The sequence below is a fragment of the Zootoca vivipara genome, chromosome 14 (genome assembly GCF_965207765.1).
Source record: "Zootoca vivipara chromosome 14, rZooViv2.hap1.1, whole genome shotgun sequence".
Classification (NCBI taxonomy): Eukaryota; Metazoa; Chordata; class Lepidosauria; order Squamata; family Lacertidae; genus Zootoca; species Zootoca vivipara.
This window is the reverse complement of record NC_142597.1, coordinates 4,830,915-4,853,282: the sequence shown is the minus strand read 5'-3', so window position 1 is coordinate 4,853,282 and position 22,368 is coordinate 4,830,915. Positions and strand designations below refer to the sequence as shown.

Sequence of the window (22,368 nt, the reverse complement as noted above, 5' to 3'; positions counted from 1 at the left end):
CATTGGATGAAAGAAGGGGAAGACAGGAAAAAAAAGTAAGAATGAGTGCCGTGGATTGGTGGGTGGGCGTGCCAGTTGGAGAACTCTTGCTTCCGGGTTTGTCGCTAGGCTGGCAAGAAGTCCCAGGCGCAGTTTCAGGCGCCTCAGTCCCTCTGGGGTGGGGGAGGCGATGAAGAGAGTCACCCTGTTTGTTAATGGCAGCCCCAGGAATGGAAAGGTAAGTGAGGGTGTTTTATTTTCACTTTGGTGGAAAGTGGGTTTGGTGAGAAGGGGCTTGAATAATGAGGAGATTTACTTTAATTTTCATCATCCCAATCATGATACAAAGCAGTGCAAGAGGCACATAAAGCGACAGAGCCAAGTCTCTGCTCCCAAGCAGCTTACAATCGAAAACAGGCAGTGTTTATATTCAATAAAATCAATCACCCAAGATTGATCAGCTTGGAAAACTGGTAACAACTCTGTTTGACCCAAATATTTAAAATGAGTATTTGTGTAAGCAAGGCACATGTGTTTTAGAATGTAATTTTTTTATAGCGTATATTTTTAAAACTGGATCTTATTTTGAAAAGAATTAGGCTAACTTGTTCTTAACATCTGATTTTATTGGTAAAAATAAAAATATATAATATACACATACATATATAATATGCACATACACAAATTTATGTAAATTGGTTAGATAATTTTATTATTTATACAAATAAAATAAATGCAATAAATATATGTGGGGGAGACAAAGGAAAGTGGGTGGGTAGGAAGTAGTTAATGATTACTATGGAAAAACAAGGTGTCAGAACGGATTAGACTTTGCTGGGTTGTGGAAAGAGAACAAAAATGTTACCAGGTGAAAGTGCCTAGGGAAGCTGTTGGATGTGAGACTAATAAAAGCCCTGCTGGATCAGACCAAAGGCCTGTTTAGTCCAGCATCCTGTTTTGCACAGTAGCCATACAGATGCCTGTGGGCACCAGCGTAGCAACCCCCACCAGCACCTGGGGCTGAGAGATCACCCAAAGTTGCTGAGCTTCTTTTGGGAGATAGCCCTGCAGCCAACCACTCCCATGTTGCCAGGTGCACCCTCTCAGTCTCTGCCTCCAAAGGCTTGCACAGCTGTTTGTTGCAGCAGCCCTGGCTACAAGCACCTCTCTTTGGGGGCAGCTCAGAGACCAGGGATGGCAGCAGCAGCTGACCAGAGGACTCTCAAGGAGAGGAGGCTAAGGAAACACTCCGCAAAGGGGGGGGGGGGTTCAAAAATGGATGAGAGGCTGCCAGCTCTGCGGGCAAGGGGTGCTACAGAAAGAACTTAGTTTTGAGCCGTGGACTCAAAAAGGTTGAAAACGTCTGCCCTAAAGCAAAAAGGTTTCACCTGGTACCTAAGAGTGAGTCAGAACTTAACAACAGCTTAATATATAATATAATAAATTATTATTTAGACCCCACCTATCTGGCAGAGTTTCCCCAGCCACTCTGGGCGGCTCCCAACAGAATATTAAAAACACGATAAAACATCAAACATTAAAAACTTCGCTAAACAGGTAGTGATTCTGGGTGGAGGGCAGGGATTTCTACATTGCCCCCAAGTATGGTGATGGGTTGCAAGTTGTGTCAAGGTTGAGTAGCTTATTGCCCATCATCATTAAAAATAATAACACTAATAGTATTTTCCCCTCCAACATAGCATCCTTTCAGTAATTACCGCCATCCTTTCTGAACTGGATGTATGCAAACAGCTGAATTTTCCAGTTTTCTTTTTTTGATGTTCGTAAATTTCACTTGGAGGTTTGTTTGTCTCTGAGACCTGTTCTTTTTTTAAAATCCTTGATAACTGTACATGACAATTGGTTCTGAAGACATAGCTGTTAGCTGTAAACATAGCCGTTAAAAGCTCTAGGTGGCTTTGGAATTTAGTGAAACATAGATAAATATGGCATTCCAAAAATGGTTTAATTTATTGCCTTTGGAAATACTGAGCAAGTTTAGAGATGGACCAGATGAGTCATACAGGGAGGAAAATTGTTATTTGAAGTAGCTGTCTGTGAAACTAGTAAATTAGGGAAGTGATAAAGCGGGATATCAAATCCAAATTACTACTACTACTACTACTACTCTTCTTCTTCTTCTTGGTTTGTAAGGGGAGAGCTAAACCACAAGTCCCAGTTAAGATGGCATGCTCAGCCAAACCTTGACTTAGCTCAGCATGGCATGGCAGTAGAAAGGACCAGGGAGGAGCAAAGCAGCTGTGAACTTTTCTCTGAGCCCACTTGCTTGCATGGTCTGGCAAAGGTATAGTTTGACTGACCATGTCCTGTGAATCAGATCAGTCAGTTTTGAAGTTGTAACTTTTTTTGCAGGCAACTCTACCCAAGAAATCCTGTCAACCTAGCAGTTAGAAAGCACGTCAAAGTGCAAGTAGATAAATAGGTACTGCTCTGGCGGGAAGGTAAACGGCGTTTCCATGCACTGTTCTGGTTCACTTAGTCATGCTGGCCACATGACCCGGAAGTTGTACACCAGCTCCCTCAGCCTATAGAGCAATATGAGTGCCACAACCCCAGAGTCATCCACGACTGGACCTCACGGTCAGGGGTCTCTTTATCTTATACCCAAGAAAACCACGTGCATAAAACTCTTGCTCTCTTAGTAAGCTAAGATTAGTATGCAGTGCCTTCATTCTTTTTGTTTAATGTTTTTAATACTGTATAAGGAAGTGTACACTATTGAATTGTATCTGGAAACATTTACAACTGTCGTCCTAAAAAAAGCTCAGGGTGTCCTGGCTTTTACTTTTTGAAATATATCAGTACTATAATACAAAGTGGACTTTGTTTTGTTGTTTTGTCTTAAGCAGTGCAGAAAGTTTGTCTATTGAGCAGAGGCTCAGGTGACTTTTGACATGTTAAAACCTGCAATGGCATACACACTGTTTTGTTGACTAAACTGAAGACAACCATGGAAAACTGGTCTATTTTAGGGTTTGGGGTGGGAAAGTTTAAAAAGCTTTTTAATTCAAAATTTTCCAGAAAAAGCCACTTTGCTGGCTTTCATTTACAGTACTGGCAGTCATACAACCCCAGAGGGACAGAGTAGAAATAGCAACATTAAGCATAAATTTAGCAGGTGCTCTTCCTGTTGCTGTTTCTGCTCATAATCAACAACAGGCAACCAGGCTCTGATTAGGAACAAGTATGGGAACCATAAATAATAAACTCTGTGTGTTTGGGGCAAAGCATATTTCCCCCCCCCTTTCATTCACCGGAACCCCATGCACCTGTAGCTTGTGTTTTGTGAAGCTGCTGACTTTTGAAGATCATGTTTGAGTTATGAAACTCTGCTTTAGCTGAATGAAAACACATGACAGCTGCATTTGAATGTGCCATAATTCAAATGGTGGTGAGGTTTCTGGCATTTCCCCATCTATGTCTGCTACTCAGGTTGGACAGGGGATTTAGGTTCATTAAACAAAAGTGGGAGCCCTAAAACATTGACCACTATTGGGCTAAAATACTCACCTTCTCTTTTTATAGGTTGTGGCGGTTTATGGGACACTGTCTGATTTGCTGTCTGTAGCCAGTAATAAGCTTGGAATAAAAGCAACCAGCGTGTACAATGGGAGAGGTGGGCTCATTGATGACATTGCTTTGATAAGGTAAGTTGGGCCTGAATTTAATGTTCATATGATTGGAACTTTCCTGCAGAAACTAATAGGAACCAACACTGTCTACTAGGATACAGTGACCTCATTGCACTGGAATGTGCCATTGCTTTCTGGCCTTCCAAAAGTGGGGTAGCTGCTCATGAGGACCAGTTCAAAACTGCTGGCCAAACTACACCTTGGTTTGGTGGAGCATGTTGTGGACTCCCTCGTTTTCCCTCCTCCATTTCCTGGTTTGGAGGAACCAGAGTTTGTCCTAAAGAGCACAATCTGCCTGTAGACCAGAATTAAAAATCCGTTTTAAAACAGTTTTCAGTTCTAGTTGGCTGGTGAGCCAGGGTTTGTAGTAATCATAGTTTGCCTGATTCAGAGATTATTGTGGACTCTGATTCAGCGTTCGAAATCACCAGACACTAAGTGCATTTTGCAACTGGATGGCACCTCCACAAGTGTCTTTTGCTGCCCCATTACCTTGCGCTCCAGGTGTTTCACCCAGCAGCAAACTCTCTCTCTATATATATAATTATTAATATTTGCTGTCAGACAAATCACCTGGTATGTGGAGTAGTGTGGCAGCAAAAAAAAAAAAGGCACACAGACATTTTTTGGCTCCCAAAACCCAGGAGCCACATGGCTCCTTGCTTTCTAACAGTGCTCTGATATAATTATTCCCTCAAATAGTTATTGTTATGTATCAGTCTGATGCCTTCAGAGGCTGGAATTAATTTGTTCGGAAATATACCTCAAACAAATTCTCATTGAGATTTTCTTGCAAAAGTCTGGATCTAACTTGAACTTTCTCCAGTGCCCCCAATTGTGCATTTATTGGTGACTGGATCCAAAGGAGGTGTACAAGTATTGGATTGCAAAATTGAACTCTTAACTGTTTACTGAGAGTTAACTTTTAGAAAATACATTCTGCTGTATTCAGAATACATTCAAGTCTCCAGGGCCAGATGAACTACATCCAAGAGTATTAAAAGAACTGGCAGAGGTGATTTCAGAACCACTGGCAATAATCTTTGAAAATTCCTGGAGAACAGGCGAAGTTCCAGCAGACTGGAGGAGGGCAAATGTTGTCCCTATCTTAAACATTAGGAAGAACTTCCTGACAGTAAGAGCTGTTCGACAGTGGAATTTGCTGCCAAGAAGTGTGGTGGAGTCTCCTTCTTTGGAGGTCTTTAAGCAGAGGCTTGACAGCCATATGTCAAGAATGCTTTGATGGTGTTTCCTGCTCGGCAGGGGGTTGGACTGGATGGCCCTTGTGGTCTCTTCCAACTCTATGATTCTATGATCAGTTTTTGAAGACAATTGAAACAACTGTTCCATATTTGGCATTAACAAAATATTACTCTGCTCATAGAGTAATTGTGGCTTGTATTGCACCAGTGACTATGACATGACTGGGTGTGCCCAAATAACTTTTCCTGTGAGCCCAGAAAGCCTGCCTTGTTTGTGGGAATTAGTTACTTCAGACGCACATGCAAAGGAGTGGGAAGAGCTGAACATACTTGAGGCCCAATTTACCTCATCCCACGACCTGATCCCACAATCAGCGCTGGATGCTAGGTTTCTAAGTGAGGGTCTACACATTCAGAAAAGCTTAGGACAATGCCAGAATGCAGGTAGGAAATAGCATGCCCAAATGCTCCCCTGCATCCCTGGTAGGTTAGCTCATGTGCACAGTGAGTTTTTGATGGAACGCATTCAGACATGCAGTCCTCTGCCTGCATTCTGTAGTAACACAGACTTAGAAGGGCCACATTATTTATTTATTTATTTATTCATTCATTCATTTCATAAAATTTATATACCATTTGATCGTAGAAAACCTCAAAGCAGTTTACAAAAAAAAGATAAAACCATAAAATTATCTCTAAAATATTTACAACTGTACTTTAAAAGCATGCATAATTTAAAACATGCTGGTGATTGTTTTCCACCCTCAGTTATTTACTGCATCTCTGGCACCCAGGCAATTATCCTGGAACAGTTCCTTAGCTTTTAATGCCTTTTAGTTTAAATTTAAAACCTTGGAGATTGAAGTTATGCTGCTGGTCACTATTGTCCTAAACCGAGTTATATACCGTCTACTTGCACATGGAAACATTTGGCTCTCTTTCTCTCTTCCCACTTTAGGGATGATGATGTCCTCTTTGTATGTGAAGGGGAACCGTTCATTGGTAAGAATCCAGAATTTTGCTCTGTTGCTTTTTGTCTTGTGAAATGGACACGTTCACGGCGGCACTAAAAATGTTCATGTACATTCCATGCTTACAGATCCCCAGAATGATGTAAACCCTCCTGAAGCATTAAGTGGCTCTCACTCAGACTGGATAACTCTCAACGTTGGTGGGCGGTACTTCACAACTACCCGGTAAGAGCCTGTCACTTTGTTGCCACAAAGTTATTTATATTTGCAAAACGCTGCAACAAACTCAATGAGTCAGCAGACAGAATCATTACCAACATTGCAGAAAATTACTCCATCCCACTAAGACACAGGCTCCAAATTCTAGGCAGTACCTCTCAGCTCCAACCCACAACAGTCGAATGCCCTTTTAAAGTAAATAAATTGTGCTTGTTGGTTTTCTAAATGATGGTTTTGCTATTGGAGCAAAGGGAAGGAACGGCATAAGAAAAATAGGAAGGCCATTGGTCCATCTACCTCACAGTTGTCTACAAGGGCTGGCAATGGCTCTCCAGGGCTTCAGCCCTCCCTGGGGATGCGGGGAATGGAATCTGGGGCACATGACATGCAAAGTAGATGCTCATCCTCTTGCATAAGGTTTGTGGTTAAAAGTACCAAACACAGAGGGAAATATCTGCAAAACAAAACAAAAACCCATGCAAAACCTGAACATCATTCTAAAAATCAAAGCCTTGAACTTAGTTGTTAATACTTCTGCTTTCCCCCCCTAGGACTACGTTAGTTAGTAAAGAACCTGATAGCATGCTGGCTCGCATGTTTAAAGATAAAGGTCAGTATGGACTAAAATTATTCTAAGTCAATCCCCCATTTTTTACGTTTTGTTATGGGAGCATCTGTCAAAGCGGACAAATAGTTTATCAAAAGGTGCATTGCATAGCGTCATTGGCAGATGCACCATTGTATGACAAGTTGGTTGTTTCCGCAAACAAATAAGTTTTTTGTCTTGTTGGATTATTGTTCATGTTGTGTGATTCTCTATTTTTGCTTCTTCCCTGTATGAGCGAGAAGAAGAACCTAGGAAGCCAGATTCAAGTCTGGCTTCCTCTTACAAATGAACTTGAATTTTCAAGATGCCTAATTAATCAGTCTTCCAATACAGAGGAATAATCAGGATTGCAATCTTTATTATGCTTTAAATCACTGGCTTGAATTCAGGTTGGCAAGACAAAGGTTGATTTCCCCCCTTGAGTCATTGTGACATCAATTGATGGGCAGTCCCACTTGTTCAAAAATGGCTCACAGGGGCTGTGGAAGCTCAGGATCCGTACCACCAGGTGGATCCTGTTTCACTCCCTTGTACTATAGGAAAGCTCACAGCAGTATTTGAAGTTAGCCCAGGCGCCAGGCAGAGGCCATTCTTGGTAGTGGCGCCCTCCCTGTGGAACACCCTCCCTTCAGATGTCAAGGAGATAAACAGCTATCTGACTTAGAAGACATCTGAAGGCAGTCCTCTTTAGGAAAGTTTTTAAGGACTGATGTTTTTATTATGATTTTAGATATGTTGTAAGCTGCCCAGAATGACTGGGGAAACCCAGCCAGATGGGCAGGGAAATTATTATTATTATTATTATTATTATTATTATTATTATTATTATTATTTGCAACTGGTGCAGGTCCAATTGTGACCCTGTGGAGATCTCTGGGTGCCAGGTTGGCAACTGGGGAAAGCAGAATATCACTTAGAGAAGTATCTGAAATATTTTCTTTGAAGCTTGAATTAGTTTTATTCTGGATTGTTTTATTTGATGTTTTAGTGTGTTGTAAACCGTGTTGTGATTTGTTCTTTAAAATATAAAGTGATATAGAAATGGAAATAATAATAATAATAATATCACATCGGGCAAGGGGAAATGGTGCCTAGGCATTCCATTGTGGCAACTGTAGCCCAGGTTTAAGGTGTTAGATTACAGCGTTACCTCGGGTTAAGAACTTAATTTGTTCTGTTTTTAACCTGAGGTGCCACTTTAGCTAATGGGGCCTCTTGCTGCTGCCACCGCTGCACCACCGCGCGATTTTTGTTCTCATCCTGAAGCAATGTTCTTAACCCGAGGTACTATTTCTGGGTTAGCAGAGTCTGTAACCTGAAGCATCTGTAACCTGAAGCGTCTGTAACCCGAGGTACCACTGTATATAGCTGAGTTTCTAACACAGGCTCAGAGACTTCTCTGGAACCCCTAGTACAGAATTTGAACTCTAATCTGTATCTCACCAATTCTCTTTTAAGTAGGATGGAACTGTTAGAACAGCCCTTATATTTTGTCTTTGGCTTGCTCTTTTCTTTGTAACATTTTGAGCTGAAACTCTTAAGAGGACTTTTGAAAATTGCTCCCTCTCCCAAGCTGTCTGTTTTTAAATAACCTCCTTGAGCTAGTGCACAACTGGGTTATTACAATAATAAATCTGATTTCTGAAGGCTTTCTCTTTTTGTGCACTGAATTTTTGTGTGATATTTCCTGTTGGAAACAGATGCCTGGGGGAATAAGCGAGATCACCAGGGAGCCTTCCTAGTTGACCGTAGTCCTGAGTACTTTGAACCAATTTTGAACTTTTTGCGTCATGGACAGCTTATTGTAAATGAAGGCATTAATTTACTAGGTATGTATTATTGGGGTACCAGTCATGTTATCATTTTGTTGTTTGCTGCCAAACTCTTGTTCTTAGATGAGCCTAAAGAGGCTGGGGGGATGGTGCTGTCAAATAACTAATTGTTGGTTAGTTTGGTTTTACTTAGCAGGGTGGGGAGAAGGGCATCCTGCAGACTTAAGAGCCAAACCTATATGTGATTCAGAAGATTGATTGTTGAAGTATTAAAACAAAACGGAACAAAAATAAATTGCAGCTGAGAGAGGTGGACTCTAGCTTAGGACAGTGGGACATATCCAGCTAAGATCTACTCAGAGTAGATCCATTGAAATTAGTAGACCAAAGTTAGCAGTGTCTACCTATTGTTAGTGGGTCTACTCTGTGTAGGACTAGCATATCAGAATGCAAACATCCTAGCTCTTAATGGATTGGAACTAGAGAAACTGTAACTAACACAGAATACATTCTCAGTATAGCATGTCAAAACTCCCCTTGGCTCAAGTGGAACAAATACTTTACCCCAAATATATTTGTTGCTGTCAGCTTATTAAAGGCTGGAATAATCGCCGTTTTATTAATCATAAATGTGTGAGATTAATTTGGGGACATTGCATCCTGTGCTCTTAAATTTTATTCACCTCTTTGCATCCCCCATGGAAAAGAACAGTACTTGTTTTGGAAGCATACGCTTCTGGAATTGGATAACCATGGGGCCCTTTTGGTCGGAAATCTAATTCTCCTTTCCTCCGTCCCCAATTACATCCAATATAAGATGTGTACGACCGACAGTTTTATTGGTATGTGCTGCTCATAGGAGAGAGTTTACAACGTTTAAGCAACCTCGTTCTCTTCTCAAGAGAAGAGGTAACATCAATGGGTATGAAGCTGAAACACGCAGTCTGAGTTGCTGCAGTCACAGGACTGGACTTGGCAGCTGTGCACATGTAATAGTCCAGTGCTTTGGCTGCAGAGAGACCTGAGTTCAAATCCTCACCCAGCCATGAAGCTATTCTGTGCCATTATGAGCTCAACAGAAGAAGGGGGGATAGAATTGTGTATGATGATGATGTTGATGATGATGATGATAATGATAATGTTGATCTAATCAGGATTTCATCTAATCACAGTTAATGAACCTTTGCAGGATCTTGTGTGCTCTCTCTCTCACTCACACCCACACACCCCTCTGCTGCCCAGATTTAACCCCCTTATAATTCCCCCCCCCAAATAATATTTATTCATTTTATAAAAAAGAAAAAGAAAATACAAAATACAAAAAAGCAACAAAGAAAAACAAAAACAAAATAGGAAAGAAAACCATAACAATAACAACAAACTTTCATTTTACTTAACATTGTAGACTTCCTCGATTCCCTCTTCCCCGTGTCCATTTTTTTAACCCATCTTAAGCAATGTTCATATTATATCTTAAATCATTTTCCATTTATTTAACATTTTCTTCTTCATTTTCTCTCGATGATTCCTAATCTATAAACATCAATTATCCTTTACCTATGACCATCAATTACTTCTAACCTATAATTTATTTCCCAACCATCTATTTTCTATTTCACCCCTTAGCCTAAAATTAATTCCCAAAAATATCCATAAATTCAAACATTGCCTCTTCCATCCTAAAAACATTTAAACACTTAGATCTAATTCAGCCCCCCCCCTCCCCTGAACTCGGAATCTCCCTGACGGCTCAGCCAGTTCCATAAGTCAAACCAGTTTCAGACCATTTTAATCAATCAGAAAATAACATCCAATATTACTCATCACTCCCACTCCCACTCTGTCACAGCCTAACAACCATGTTTCCTTTCACAATTTTTATTCCTCTTTGGTTCTGACCCCAGTATGGATCCTGTTCTCCTCCTCTCATGGGGAGAACATTAATCCACACGACTGTAGTTCTTCTTTAAAGACCTTTTGAGTCAAGCATGGATCTTGTCCCCCCCTCACTGAGAGAACAATGTTCCATGCCCCTTCCTCTTCTTCTTTAGTGTCTTTTGCATTGTCCAGGACTGATAAATGTTTGTCTTTCTTCCTCTCTGGTAGAATTATTCTTTCTTCGATTTCCACACACTTCTGGTTTATTTTTCCAACCTGTATTGTATTCTGTTGTACTTCACTTCTAAGTTCCCACAACAATTTTAAAAGTTCCTCTTGGAAATCAGAAAAGTCAGGTGTTGTTACGTCTACTGGCATCTTACACACCTCAAATTTCATGGGCACAGCCAGAGTTGCAAAACAGGAAATGGCGCAGTTTATATCTCCAATCTTCAGAAATAAAAATTATGTCCAAGCTGGTTGCACTTTAGCATTTTAAATTCTTCTTCATACCTTTATACTTTTATATACATTTATGAAGAGAGCATTTGGCATTCACAGTCATGTACTTTGTGACCTCTTCACTGCTGACAGTTCACGACCTCAAGAGGTAAACAAATTATGACATCATAATGGCGGCTCGCTGATCCCTCCAGGCTCCCGACTCCAGCGTACAGGGGGACTTTCCCCAGTCCAAAATGAGTCTTTTACAGGGATTTTCCTTAATATCAGCCCTTTTCCCCTTTACCCTGTCTCAGCGGAGAGTTTAAGTACAATCTTTGGGAATTTAAAACTTCCTGTCAATCTTTCCAGCTTTGGGCAAGCTAACTGCTTCTTGCTTCACAAAGTGGGGGAGATTGACTTCCGTTTTTAAATCTCCTCCCGTGGCCAATTCCTTCAGATTTCTAATTTTAAAGCCCCTTTTTCTTTTACTCACAGTATCCAATGTCTTCAAATCTTTAAATTTAGAAAGAATCCATCGCTCCACTAGCTGCTGGCTCGGAGCTACACGCTGCGAAGGTAGCAAATCGACTCACAAAGGCACCCACGTCTCCACTCTGCTCGCTCTTGGGTCCCTTATTAGGGCTTACTGGGGAGCAGAGAAGACGTTTTGGGGTGCAGCAGAGTCCCCACGTCCCCAGAAAGCTCTATCTGGGGCTCTTTTGGGGTCTGTGGCGCTCTTGAAGCTACCCCCTCCCTCACAGCGCCAGGGAATCTCGGAGCTCGAGATTCCCTTGCCGATCAGCAATGGCGGAAGTCCTAACCCCCTTATAATTTCAATTAGTACTGATTATAAGTACTGTAGGGTTTTGGTCGTTTCTTTACCTTTTACTACTTATGACACTTCTTTTAAGAGTAATAGTTAAAATAACAATTTAAAAACACCTGCCCCACAACAATTGTGGTGGGTATGGGTGTTTTTTAAGTTAAAGCTAACCATGGTGTGTTGTTAACCAGTTTTGAAACTGTGTTCAAACCCATATTTCAAGTCCTGCTTATTTGCAACTATAGTTAATTCTCCTAATGGTTAAAATCGGTAGAGATGTCTTCTCACTGCTGCGAGGGTTCCGTTACCGGATGCTGTGCAGCGTGCATGTTAGCAGGAGCCCACGTGCTGATCAAGCGGGGAGTTGCTTGTACTGACATAAGCCAGTTAGAGCCATAAGAAGAATTTGTGCACAATCTTGTGACTGGCTCCTGCAACCCTGCTTAAGGGACCAGGATGCTGAGCATGTCTGAAACTACATGGTATGTCATTTCTGTGAAGCTTTTCACCATTGTTTTTTAGCTGTTTTCAATATACAGTCGTACCTTGGTTGTTGAACGCCTTGGTACTCGTCCGTTTTGGCTCCCGAACGGCACGAACTCAGAAGTGAGTGTTCCGCTTTGCGACCGTTCTTTGGAAGCCGAATGTCCAGCGAGGCTCCCGCAGCTTCCGATTGGTTGCAGGAGCTTCCTGCAGCCAATCAGAAGCCGCACCTTGGTTTCTGAATATTTTGGAAGTCAAACGGACTTCTGGAGCGGATTCCATTCAACTTCCGAGGTACCACTGTATTGCATTCATTGCATTGAGACATATATGTGGAAGATAATTAAGAATAATGATAATTGTAATTTATAGCAAGGATACATTTATGTTCTTTTCTCTTGCGCTAGGAGTCTTAGAAGAAGCCAGGTTTTTTGGGGTTGACTCACTGATTGAACATCTAGAAGCAGCTATTAAGGTAATTACAGTTTTTGCAACCACCTCATTTTCTTGCCCAATAAAAATGTCAGTGATATTGGGTTGAAATTTCTATTCATGTCTACTCAGAAGCAAGTGTTATTAAGACTGGAACTTAACTGGAGCACATCTCACTGCAAACAACAGAAATTCTGGATAGACACATAGAATTGCACTGTAAGGGTGGCTTCTACCCTTCTACACTCAGATAATTTGCTTATTAGAACAATGTTGAAATAACTATGTATGTTAGATTAATATGGGCATTTTATTATTTTTATTTTTATTGCTCTTGGATTACAAAACAGATGTAAAATAAATGTGCTGAATCACAATCCATATGCATCAGAATTTTTCTCCCAGTTCAGGATTTTTCCAAAATCCCAACATCACTGAAAACTTAACTAGTAGTTGAATGTCATCTCTTGCTGCTCTTCTTCTTTCCCTACAGAATTCACAACCAGCTGAAGATCATTCGCCAATCTCCCGAAAGGAATTTGTTAGGTTCCTACTTGCGACTTCAACCAAATCTGAGCTACGCTGTCAGGTATCAAGAACAAAGATTGTTCTTTGTTAGTTAGGGTTATTCTATAGGTGGTTGTAGAACGCCTAAGGCTAAGGTGGGGAATCGGTTTCAGCCTGAGGGCCAAGGCCAGAACTGGCCTATCTTTTGTGGGTCATTTCAGGCCAATGGGCAGAACCCACCCAGCGGTCAAGTTTCAAACTGCTAGGTGGCACAGGAAGCTTTTGATGTGGAGCAGAATTTTAAAAAATGTGTCCCCATGTTTCTATATCTGAGTTGGTATAAGAGCCTGCTGGATGACACATCTAGTCCAGCATCCTGTTCTGGCAGTGGCCAACCAGATACCTCTGGAAAACCCTGAGTGAAATAGCACTCACTCACTTTGGATTCCCAGCAACTGACATTCAGAGGCATATTGCTTTTGACATTGGATCTAGAAGAAAGCCGTCATGAGCAATAGCCATTGATCACCTCCATGAATTTTACATTCTTTTGCTTCACTTTTGGACATTTCATACCAGTAGAAAGACTGGCACAGGTAGGAGTGGCCTGTGCAAGAATCCCTCTGTATGATATGCTAGTTTTTTAATTGAAGGAATTCTTTTGTATTTTTACATGGGGAGCATTACCAATGGTGTTCTGTCATCCACAGCTTAATGTGGTCTGGTCTGCTCTCCAACCACATTCTACTGAATGTGTAAATGAAGGCTGTGACTACGACCTACTGTTCCAGTAACTTAATGAAACAACAACCAAAAAACATCATGATCCAGCCATATCCCACAATGAATTGGAATAATTTGATCTTTTACCAATGGGGAGACTCTGTAGAAAATCCCCCATCTTTCTACAAAGCAGATAATTTGTCTGTTCTCTTGATCAGTATAATGCCAGTACAGTCAACAATTACACAGAGTTGATTAGTTCATGTTCAGTGATGCTCTTTTTTGTTCATGACCATGCAACAGCCAGTATTGTTAACCAGGTAGTTCCAAAATTAAATCCCATCTCATTCCCACACACAGTCTGTGGCTTAAGGCTCTAGACATGTTTCTTAGCTGCATCTACAATGTGGGGGAACCACCACCCTCCCCAACGGGCTTCATTGTAAGGGATTCTTGAGATCATGTAGGCAAAGTTTGTTGAGTGCTCTGAAGTGCTATACAGGCAGCAAGTCTTTCCCCCCTCCCTTCTCCCAATTTTTCAGGGTTTAAATTTCAGCGGGGCAGATCTCTCTCGTTTAGATCTCCGATATATCAACTTCAAGATGGCCAACTTGAGCCGATGCAACCTGGCCCATGCCAACCTGTGCTGTGCAAACCTTGAGCGAGCAGATCTCTCTGGATCAGTTCTAGATGTGAGTGTTGTTTTGAGTGGGCCTAAAAACCAGCATTCTTTTGTCTTTAGAACTACTAAGTGGGTACATTTATGCAGCTGGCCTGATTAATTGAATAAGGTTTCTTTAATAGCATGACAACTTTGCCCTGAGTCCAGGAGGGCAAATGCAGTCCTCCAGTCCTCCCTAGCAAGCCCCTGGGACTCCTGCAGGCCTCACTCCCTTCCCAGCCACACTCCTTGCCCAGTACTTCATCCTATTTGCATGGCAGGAATGTGTCCTTGAGCTCTGATAATGCCTCTTGCTTGCCTGCCTGGAGGATAGGGATGTGTGAGTATGTATAGAAACTAGCCTAAGGATAAAAGCTTCATTAGTTTTCCTGAAACCCTGGAGAGCTGTTGCCAGTCAGTATAGACCATAATGAGCTAGATGAACCAGTGGTCTGGCTTGGTATAAGGGCAGCTTCCTAATTTCCTAGAATGCCCAGCCTATACATTCTTCAATACCTCTCTCCACCTGGATTCACCTGCAACAAAATACACAAGAGGCAGCCGAGCTGGAACAGAAGTGTCCTCGAACCATTTTTTGAAAAGAATTGCAGGGGTTTTTATCCATCCATTAGGACAGGACCAAACGAGCACTTTTGGAATACTAGAGGGTAGATGTTGGAAAGACTTTCGGAAAATAAGAGCATTTTGACAATTAAATAGGCTGCCAATGGGGGCTGTGGAATTTCCATAAGCAAAGGCTGGTCAGGCATGTCTCAAACATAGAATATTCACATCTGGACCAGTTAATACGTTGCACATCTTCTGACTCTGATTCATTTTAGCTCTCCCTCTCTCTCCTTCAGTGTGCCAACCTCCAAGGAGTAAAGATGCTTTGTTCTAACGCAGAAGGAGCATCCCTGAAAGGCTGCAATTTTGAGGACCCCTCTGGCCTTAAAGCAAACCTAGAAGGTAAAAGCAAAAACTAGGTGCCTCTTCGTTTTCATATGACACATGCTGTAGTGACAGGGAAATTCTGAAATAGCTTAGAGGATTACAGGCGTTTCTCCACTTATGTGGGGGTTACATTCAGATGCCCTGCATGCATAAGTAAAATTGTATAATATGGGGAGCATTCTTTAAATGCCCTCTCTGACACTCCCTCTTCAATTCATACAAAAAAGCTGTATCCAAGAGTATCCACAACTAGAGTTGAAGCTCGGGGGCCGCCAGGAGGCTGGAGGACGCATGGGAAAGTGGTTGTGGCTGCTGCTGCCTTACCCTGCAAATCAGCTGTTAGGTGGGGAGGCTGAGCAGCGTAAAGAAATCACCACTGTGCCTCTTGTCTCTTTGAGGCTTCCTCCAACCTCACTGACGTTCTCTTTGGGCTCCAGGGAATGTCTCTTCATGAGCCACAAGGACTCTCAGCTCTCCTGCCATTTCAAGGTTGAATTGTATTATTTAAATATTTCCCAGCTCCATGAGTTTATGCAGTCACACATGAGTCATTCGTGTGTAAGAGGGTGGGGAGGGGACACCTGTACTAAAGACAAAATGAGCTCATTCGCTGAACTTAGTCTCCATATTACTCTTGGATAATTCTGAAGATGGATTGCTTCATAAGTATGTTGGTTTGGAATGGGGAGGCATAGACGATGACAATGGGAAAGAGCCTTGTCTGAGACCTTTAACTGCATTTCATTAAGAAACCAGAGCATCAAGCTGCCGAACTAGCATGGTCGTTCTCAATAAGAAGGTCAAGAGCAGGCGGTGAGAATGAAGTCATTCACATTTTTAAACTGAACTTAAAATGTTATTTCCTACTTCAGGTGCTAACTTGAAAGGAGTTGATATGGAAGGTAGTCAGATGACTGGAATAAATCTGAGAGTTGCAACTTTGAAAAATGCAAAGCTAAAGAACTGCAACCTGAGAGGAGCAACTCTTGCAGGAACTGACTTGGAGGTAAGTTACATTTTCAGCTTTTGATCAACAGCTGCACATTTATAGGGTGTCTGTTAACACTTTTCACAAATCTCAGATGACTTTTCATTTATAAGGGTCTTTGGTTCTCAATGCTACTGAATACATTTTTGTATCTTTGCGTGGCTAGCTACCTTTTGGTTCGCTGTTGGCTCCAATAGTAAGGTATCGCCTTGCATTTGTAATAAATTATCAAAAGTGTTTGCCCATGAAGGCGACTCAGAAACTACAACTAATCCAGAATGCGGCAGCTAGACTGGTGACTGGGAGCGGTCGACAGGACCATATAACACCGCTCCTGAAAAGCCTTTAAGTAGCCTCAGCCCTGCATACCCGAAGGAGCATCTCCACCCCCATCATTCAACCTAGACACTCAGGTCCAGCGCTGAGGGCCTTCTGGCAGTTCCCTCCCTGTGAGAAGTGAGGTTACAGGGAACCAGGCAGAGTGCCTTCTCGGTAGTGGCGCCCGCCCTGTGGAACGCCCTCCCATCAGATGTCAAGGAAATAAACAACTCTGACTTTTAGAAGACATTTGAAGGCAACCCTGTATAGGGAAGTTTTAAAATGTTTAATTTTTTATTATGTTTTTATATATGTTGGAAGCCACCCAGAGTCACTGGGGCAACTCAGTCAGATAGGTGGGGTGCTGCTATTATTATTATTATTATTATTATTATTATTATTATTATTATTATTATATTTTATTATATAAAAACACAATTGACAACTAAATGGAGCGTCCTCTTTAATATCAAAATAAACATTGCACGTAAAAAGCAGCTACAAAACACAAAGAAATTTCACAAGCATAGTAAATGACTGTACAAAATACCCTCTGAGCATCAGGAAGTAAAATACTGTACTGTAAATCAACAAAGGTGTATAAATTCAACCTAACTTAACAAGATGGAAGCTGTTAGCTTTGTGTGTGCGTGTTTTAAACATATAAAAAGAGGAGACTTTAGTTACCAATGTCTCTCTGCTATTTCAGAATTGTGACCTGTCGGGCTGTGATCTGCAAGAAGCCAACCTGAGAGGGTCAAACGTGAAAGGGGCCATCTTCGAAGAGATGTTGACGCCGCTACACATGTCTCAGAGTGTCAGATAGGCTGTCCAGAAGAATGGGAGCTTCTTGCTGCAGATCACCTTCGTTCCACCTTTTATCCTTAATAACGTGGGAGCAACAATTCTTCCATTGCTTTGAGTGTGAACTGCCTCAGATCACACGCACGTGGGAATGTCCCTTTCATAGGCGTAGAAGTAGCTGTTGAACCAAACCAGGAAAGTTGGTGGGCTTTGGAAGCAGAGATGTTGCTGTTTGCTCTGAATACGTTGGCACGTGTGCACCACCTCACTCACTCCAGAATGCATTTTAAGAGATTTGTTAATTTATTAAAGCACAATATATGCAATTTATATTTATTAAATGTCTAGTACACAGTACACTCCAGGGAAGACCCAGTACACTCCAGGGAAGGTGCAAGTAAACCTCAGACAACCAATGTTGGATTTTCTCTGTAACATTGCTTTATTGATTAACAAACATGACAAGACAGGGACCATGCACTCAATCATACTCATCACTCTGCACGGGATTGATCAGACCCAGTAAGAGCCACGGGTGGCAAACGACAGCTGTCAGTGCACACAACTGAGGCTAGAGGGCTTTGATATTTATACACCTTGTTCATTCATCTGATGCCTGGCAACTCCTGATGCTTACACAACTCCTTGTTGTTGCCATGTTTTCGGCATCTCTCATCCTTGTCCTTGGCATCATCTCACAACTCTTATCTGAATGTTTTGTAAAGCTGTGCAGCCCAATACCAAGCCTCCTTCTGCTGTTCCATTCCAGCACACACTATTTTTGCCAAAACATCAAGATGCTTTCCACATTCCGTTAGCGCTTATACGACACAGTTCATGATCAGTTCACTGACAGTTCAAAGACATTGCATCCACTTTGTGGTGTTCTTCAGCCTTTCAGACCCACACAAACTATACCATTCGCTACACTTTCAAAGTCATCTTTGTAGAACAAGAATGGCTGCTAATTAGTCTCTACATGTAACATAGGCTTCACTCCTGTGAGCTCAGATTAATTTATTCAGTGTTTCAAAATAATAGAATCATAGAGTTGGAAGAGACCACAAGGCTATGCAGTCCAACCCCCTGCCAAGCAGGAAGCACCATCAAAACATTCTTGACATATGCCTGTCAAGCCTCTGCTTAAAGATCTCCAAAGAAGGAGCCTCCACCACACTCCTTGGTAGCAAATTCCACTGCCGAACAGCTCTTACTGTCAGGAAGTTCTTCCTAATATTTAGGTGGAATCTTCTTTCTTGTAGTTTGAATCCATTGCTCTGTGTCCGCTTCTCTGAAACAGCAGAAAACAACATTTCTCCCTCCTCTATATGACATCCTTTTATATATTTGAACATGGCTATCATATCACCCCTTAACCTTCTCTTCTCCAGGCTAAACATACCCAGCCCCCTAAGCCGTTCCTCATAAGCCATCGTTTCCAGGCCTTTGACCATTTTGGTTGCCCTCCTCTGGACACGTTCCAGCTTGTCAGTATCCTTCTTGAACTGTGGTGCCCAGAACTGGACACAGTACTCCAGGTGAGGTCTGACCAGAGCAGAATACAGTGGTACTATTACTCCCCTTGATCTAGATGCTATACTCCTATTGATGCAGCCCAAAATAACGAATGACGGAGGGCCATCTTGCTCCCATCCCTTAACTGAGAGTGGTGGGTGTAGCAAGAACTTCCTTTCATGGTGCAGACTCATCAATCACATTTGGAACCAGCAGCAGGTGAGAGAAGTTGTGTGCTCTGGTCTGAACATCCCCTGCTGCTTATTATAGCGCACTTTGAAATTGGATACACTCAGGGTAGAGGCCGTCAGTTCCAGATCCCAGAGGTTTATCCATTAGGAACATAGGAACCTGTCAATAATATGGCAGATCCATTAGTCCATCTATCTCCGTAATGTCTGCATGTGTCATATATGATACCAGGTGTGGGACGGATGGGTGTGGTTTGGAGAAACCTGCGGTTCAAATTGGGACCCATGCTGGGCTGAATTTTGACCACAGGCCCAGCTGCTCCCCAGAGCTTCATACAGGGGATTGAACCTGGTACCTTTTGTGGGCAAACCATGTGCTCTGTCACTAGGCTATTACAAATGTAACTGCTTCAAATGTTATGGAAGAAAGATCATTGCATAGTTTGTAAGTTGCAGCTGGCTGGGTGTGTCTTGAAACCTTTAACAGGCCAGTACGGTTGCAGACTTCTGCCACTGTGACGAATGTATCTCATTTCTGTCTGGTCCATTTTTACCTCCTTTCCTGTTAGTTTTTCCCATGCCAAATAGAAAGTTGGATGGGGAAGCTAAACTGCCTAATCCCAACTTCTGCTGTTGCTCAGAAGTCTCTTAGCAGGGGGTGATCAGAAATAGTACAGCCTAAAATACCTCTTGCCAAAGATGCTGCAGAAAAGAGGTCCAAGCATTTGGACAGCGAAAAAGCTTTCTCTGGGCAAACAATGGGAAAACTCTACAAGGAAGTCTAATAATACTCTGTACAACAAGTAGAACCTTGGGATCAGAGTTGCTCCCAGTTGCTCTTTCCCTGTTGTCCATTTCCCAGGAACTTTTCAGTGTGTCTACATCAAGAGATAGAAACAACAATAGGAATGCTCCACTGGCGCAACAAGGTAATTTTTTATTTTGTAATGCAGGAATTGTGAGACTCGCAACTTCCATCAGCCCCAGCCTGCATGGCCAGGAGTGATGGGACTTGAGGTCCCGCAAAATCTGGAAGTGAAAGGTTCCTCATCCCTGATTTGATAAAATGTAGGCACATAATTAGATTTACAATTCCCATCCGCCCCCAGCAGCAACTGCAGTGAGGCCCGCAGGGTCGCCTTTTCTTCACTATTGCTCCTAGAGGAGGGGTAGTCATTGCACTGCTCTCCAGATCTATTGGACTAAAACTCTCATCATCCCTGACCAATTTCCATGCTGGCTGGGGCTAATGGGAGTTGAAATCTGCAACAGCTGGAGGCCAACAGGTTGGCTTCCTCTGTGCTGCAGTTACATGTTCCGGCTGTAACCTATGCAACTATCCAGCTCATTTATGAAAGTGGGGAGCTAAGGCATCTTCCTTTGGGGGTGACCCAAATAGCTCTGGTTAAAGCAGCATGGCAAATTTTGCAGAGCCCTTTCTCCTTCCTCATTGAGCTACCTGCGCTGCTGGAAGTTGGGGTCCAAAATACCTGGAGGACAGCAGGTTGGTAAAGTGTATTGTACCAAGAAGGACATCATGGACTGTAGGCAGCATGAGTACTGAGCAGTTAATCATAGAATCTCAGAATCAGAGAGTTGGAAGAGACCACAAGGCCATCCAGTCCAACCCCCTGCCAAGCAGGAAACGCCATCAAAGCATTCCTGACAGGTGGCTGTCAAGCCTCTGCTTAAAGACCTCCAAAGGAGGAGACTCCAACACACTCCTTGGCAGCAAATTCCACTGTCGAACAGCTCTTACTGTCAGGAAGTTCTTCCTAATGTTTAGGTGGAATCTTCTTTCTTGTAGCTGGAATCCATTGCTCCGTGTCCACTTCTCCGGAGCAGCAGAAAACAACCTTTCTCGCTCCTCTATATGACATCCTTTTATATATTTGAACATGGCTATCATATCACCCCTTAACCTTCTCTTCTCCAGGCTAAACATGTTCAGCTCCCTAAGCCGTTCCTCATAAGGCATCGTTTCCAGGCCTTTGACCATTTTGGTTGCCCTCCTCTGGACACGTTCCAGCTTGTCAGTATCCTTCTTGAACTGTGGTGCCCAGAACTGGACACAGTACTCCAGATGAGGTCTGACCAGAGCAGAATACAGTGGTACTATTACTTCCCTTGATCTAGTTGCTATACTCCTATTGATGCAGCCCAGAATTGCATTGGCTTTTTTAGCTGCTACATCACACTGTTTACTCATGTCAAGTTTGTGGTCTACCAAGACTCCTAGATCCTTTTCACATGTATTGCTCTCAAGCCAGGTGTCTCCCATCCTGTATTTGTGCCTTTCATTTTTTTTGCCCAAGTGTAGTACTTTACATTTCTCCCTGTTAAAATTCATCTTGTTTGCTTTGGCCCAGTTCTCTAATCTGTTAAGGTCATTTTGAAGTGTGATCCTGTCCTCTGGGGTATTAGCCACCCCCAATTTGGTGTCATCTGCTGCAAACTTGACCAGGATGCCCTCAAGCCCATCATCCAAGTGGGATGGTGGGATCCAAGACTGGGCCCAAGACAGAACCCTGTGGCACCCCACTAGTAACTTCTCTCCAGGATAAAGAGGAGCCATTGATGAGCACCCTTTCGGTTCGGTCAGTCAGCCAGTTACAAATCCATTGAATGGTAGCATTGTCTAGCCCGCATTTTACTAGCTTCTTTACAAGAATATCATGGGGCACCTTGTCAAAGGCCTTGCTGAAATCAAGATATGCTACATCCACAGCATTCCCTTCATCTACCAGGCTTGTGACTCTTGTCAAAAAATGAGATCAGATTAGTTCTTCCCACCAACACAACTTTATCCCAATGAGACTTTGTTCCACTCTAATGACAATGCAAAAGCTTTTTCTCTGTATGTCTTTGTGTTTTCTGTACCTACAATTAGTACAGGCACATGTAGAAACTTTCAATACCAAATAAAAGCTGGGTGCCAGCAAAAATGGATACCTCAGATGCTGACTTCTATGCAACTCAAAAGACAGAAATCAAAGGGGTGGATGCTGCCCAAAGGAGGTAGTGATCAACAACATGCATCTCCCCTCCTCAGTGAGACTAAACAACTGTGCAGACTAGTGTTTGTATAATGAAGACGGCACGGTAGGAAGCCAACTTTACACAGGCTCATTCATTCCCTGTGGGAATGCTGCTGTCCACCATATACTCCAAATGCTCACTTATATTCCTATATGCATACTTCTTCACAAGTGAAAATGTCATATGCTGTTTTCTGACATGGTGA

At 42.4% G+C, this 22,368-nt stretch overlaps 1 protein-coding gene across 1 annotated transcript; it reads left to right on the top strand.

Moving 5' to 3' along the window:
- Positions 1-62: 62 nt before the first annotated feature.
- On the top strand, positions 63-17,744 carry KCTD9 (potassium channel tetramerization domain containing 9). Its single transcript, XM_035138792.3, has 12 exons — positions 63-217; positions 3,526-3,647; positions 5,793-5,836; positions 5,934-6,030; positions 6,576-6,634; positions 8,332-8,460; positions 12,439-12,506; positions 12,957-13,052; positions 14,236-14,385; positions 15,218-15,323; positions 16,181-16,314; positions 17,324-17,744. Exons 1-12 carry the CDS (start codon positions 170-172, stop codon positions 17,438-17,440), a joined length of 1,170 nt encoding a protein of 389 aa, XP_034994683.1. The 5' UTR covers positions 63-169; the 3' UTR covers positions 17,441-17,744.
- The last annotated feature ends 4,624 nt before the right edge of the window (positions 17,745-22,368 follow it).

Coding starts and splice junctions, on each gene's coding strand:
- KCTD9 (XM_035138792.3), top strand. CDS start 170: ATGAAGAGAGTCACCCTGTTTGTTAATGGCAGCCCCAGGAATGGAAAG. Junction 13,053..14,235: donor AATCTGAGCTACGCTGTCAG/GTATCAAGAACA, acceptor CCAATTTTTCAG/GGTTTAAATTTCAGCGGGGC. Junction 16,315..17,323: donor TTGCAGGAACTGACTTGGAG/GTAAGTTACATT, acceptor CTGCTATTTCAG/AATTGTGACCTGTCGGGCTG.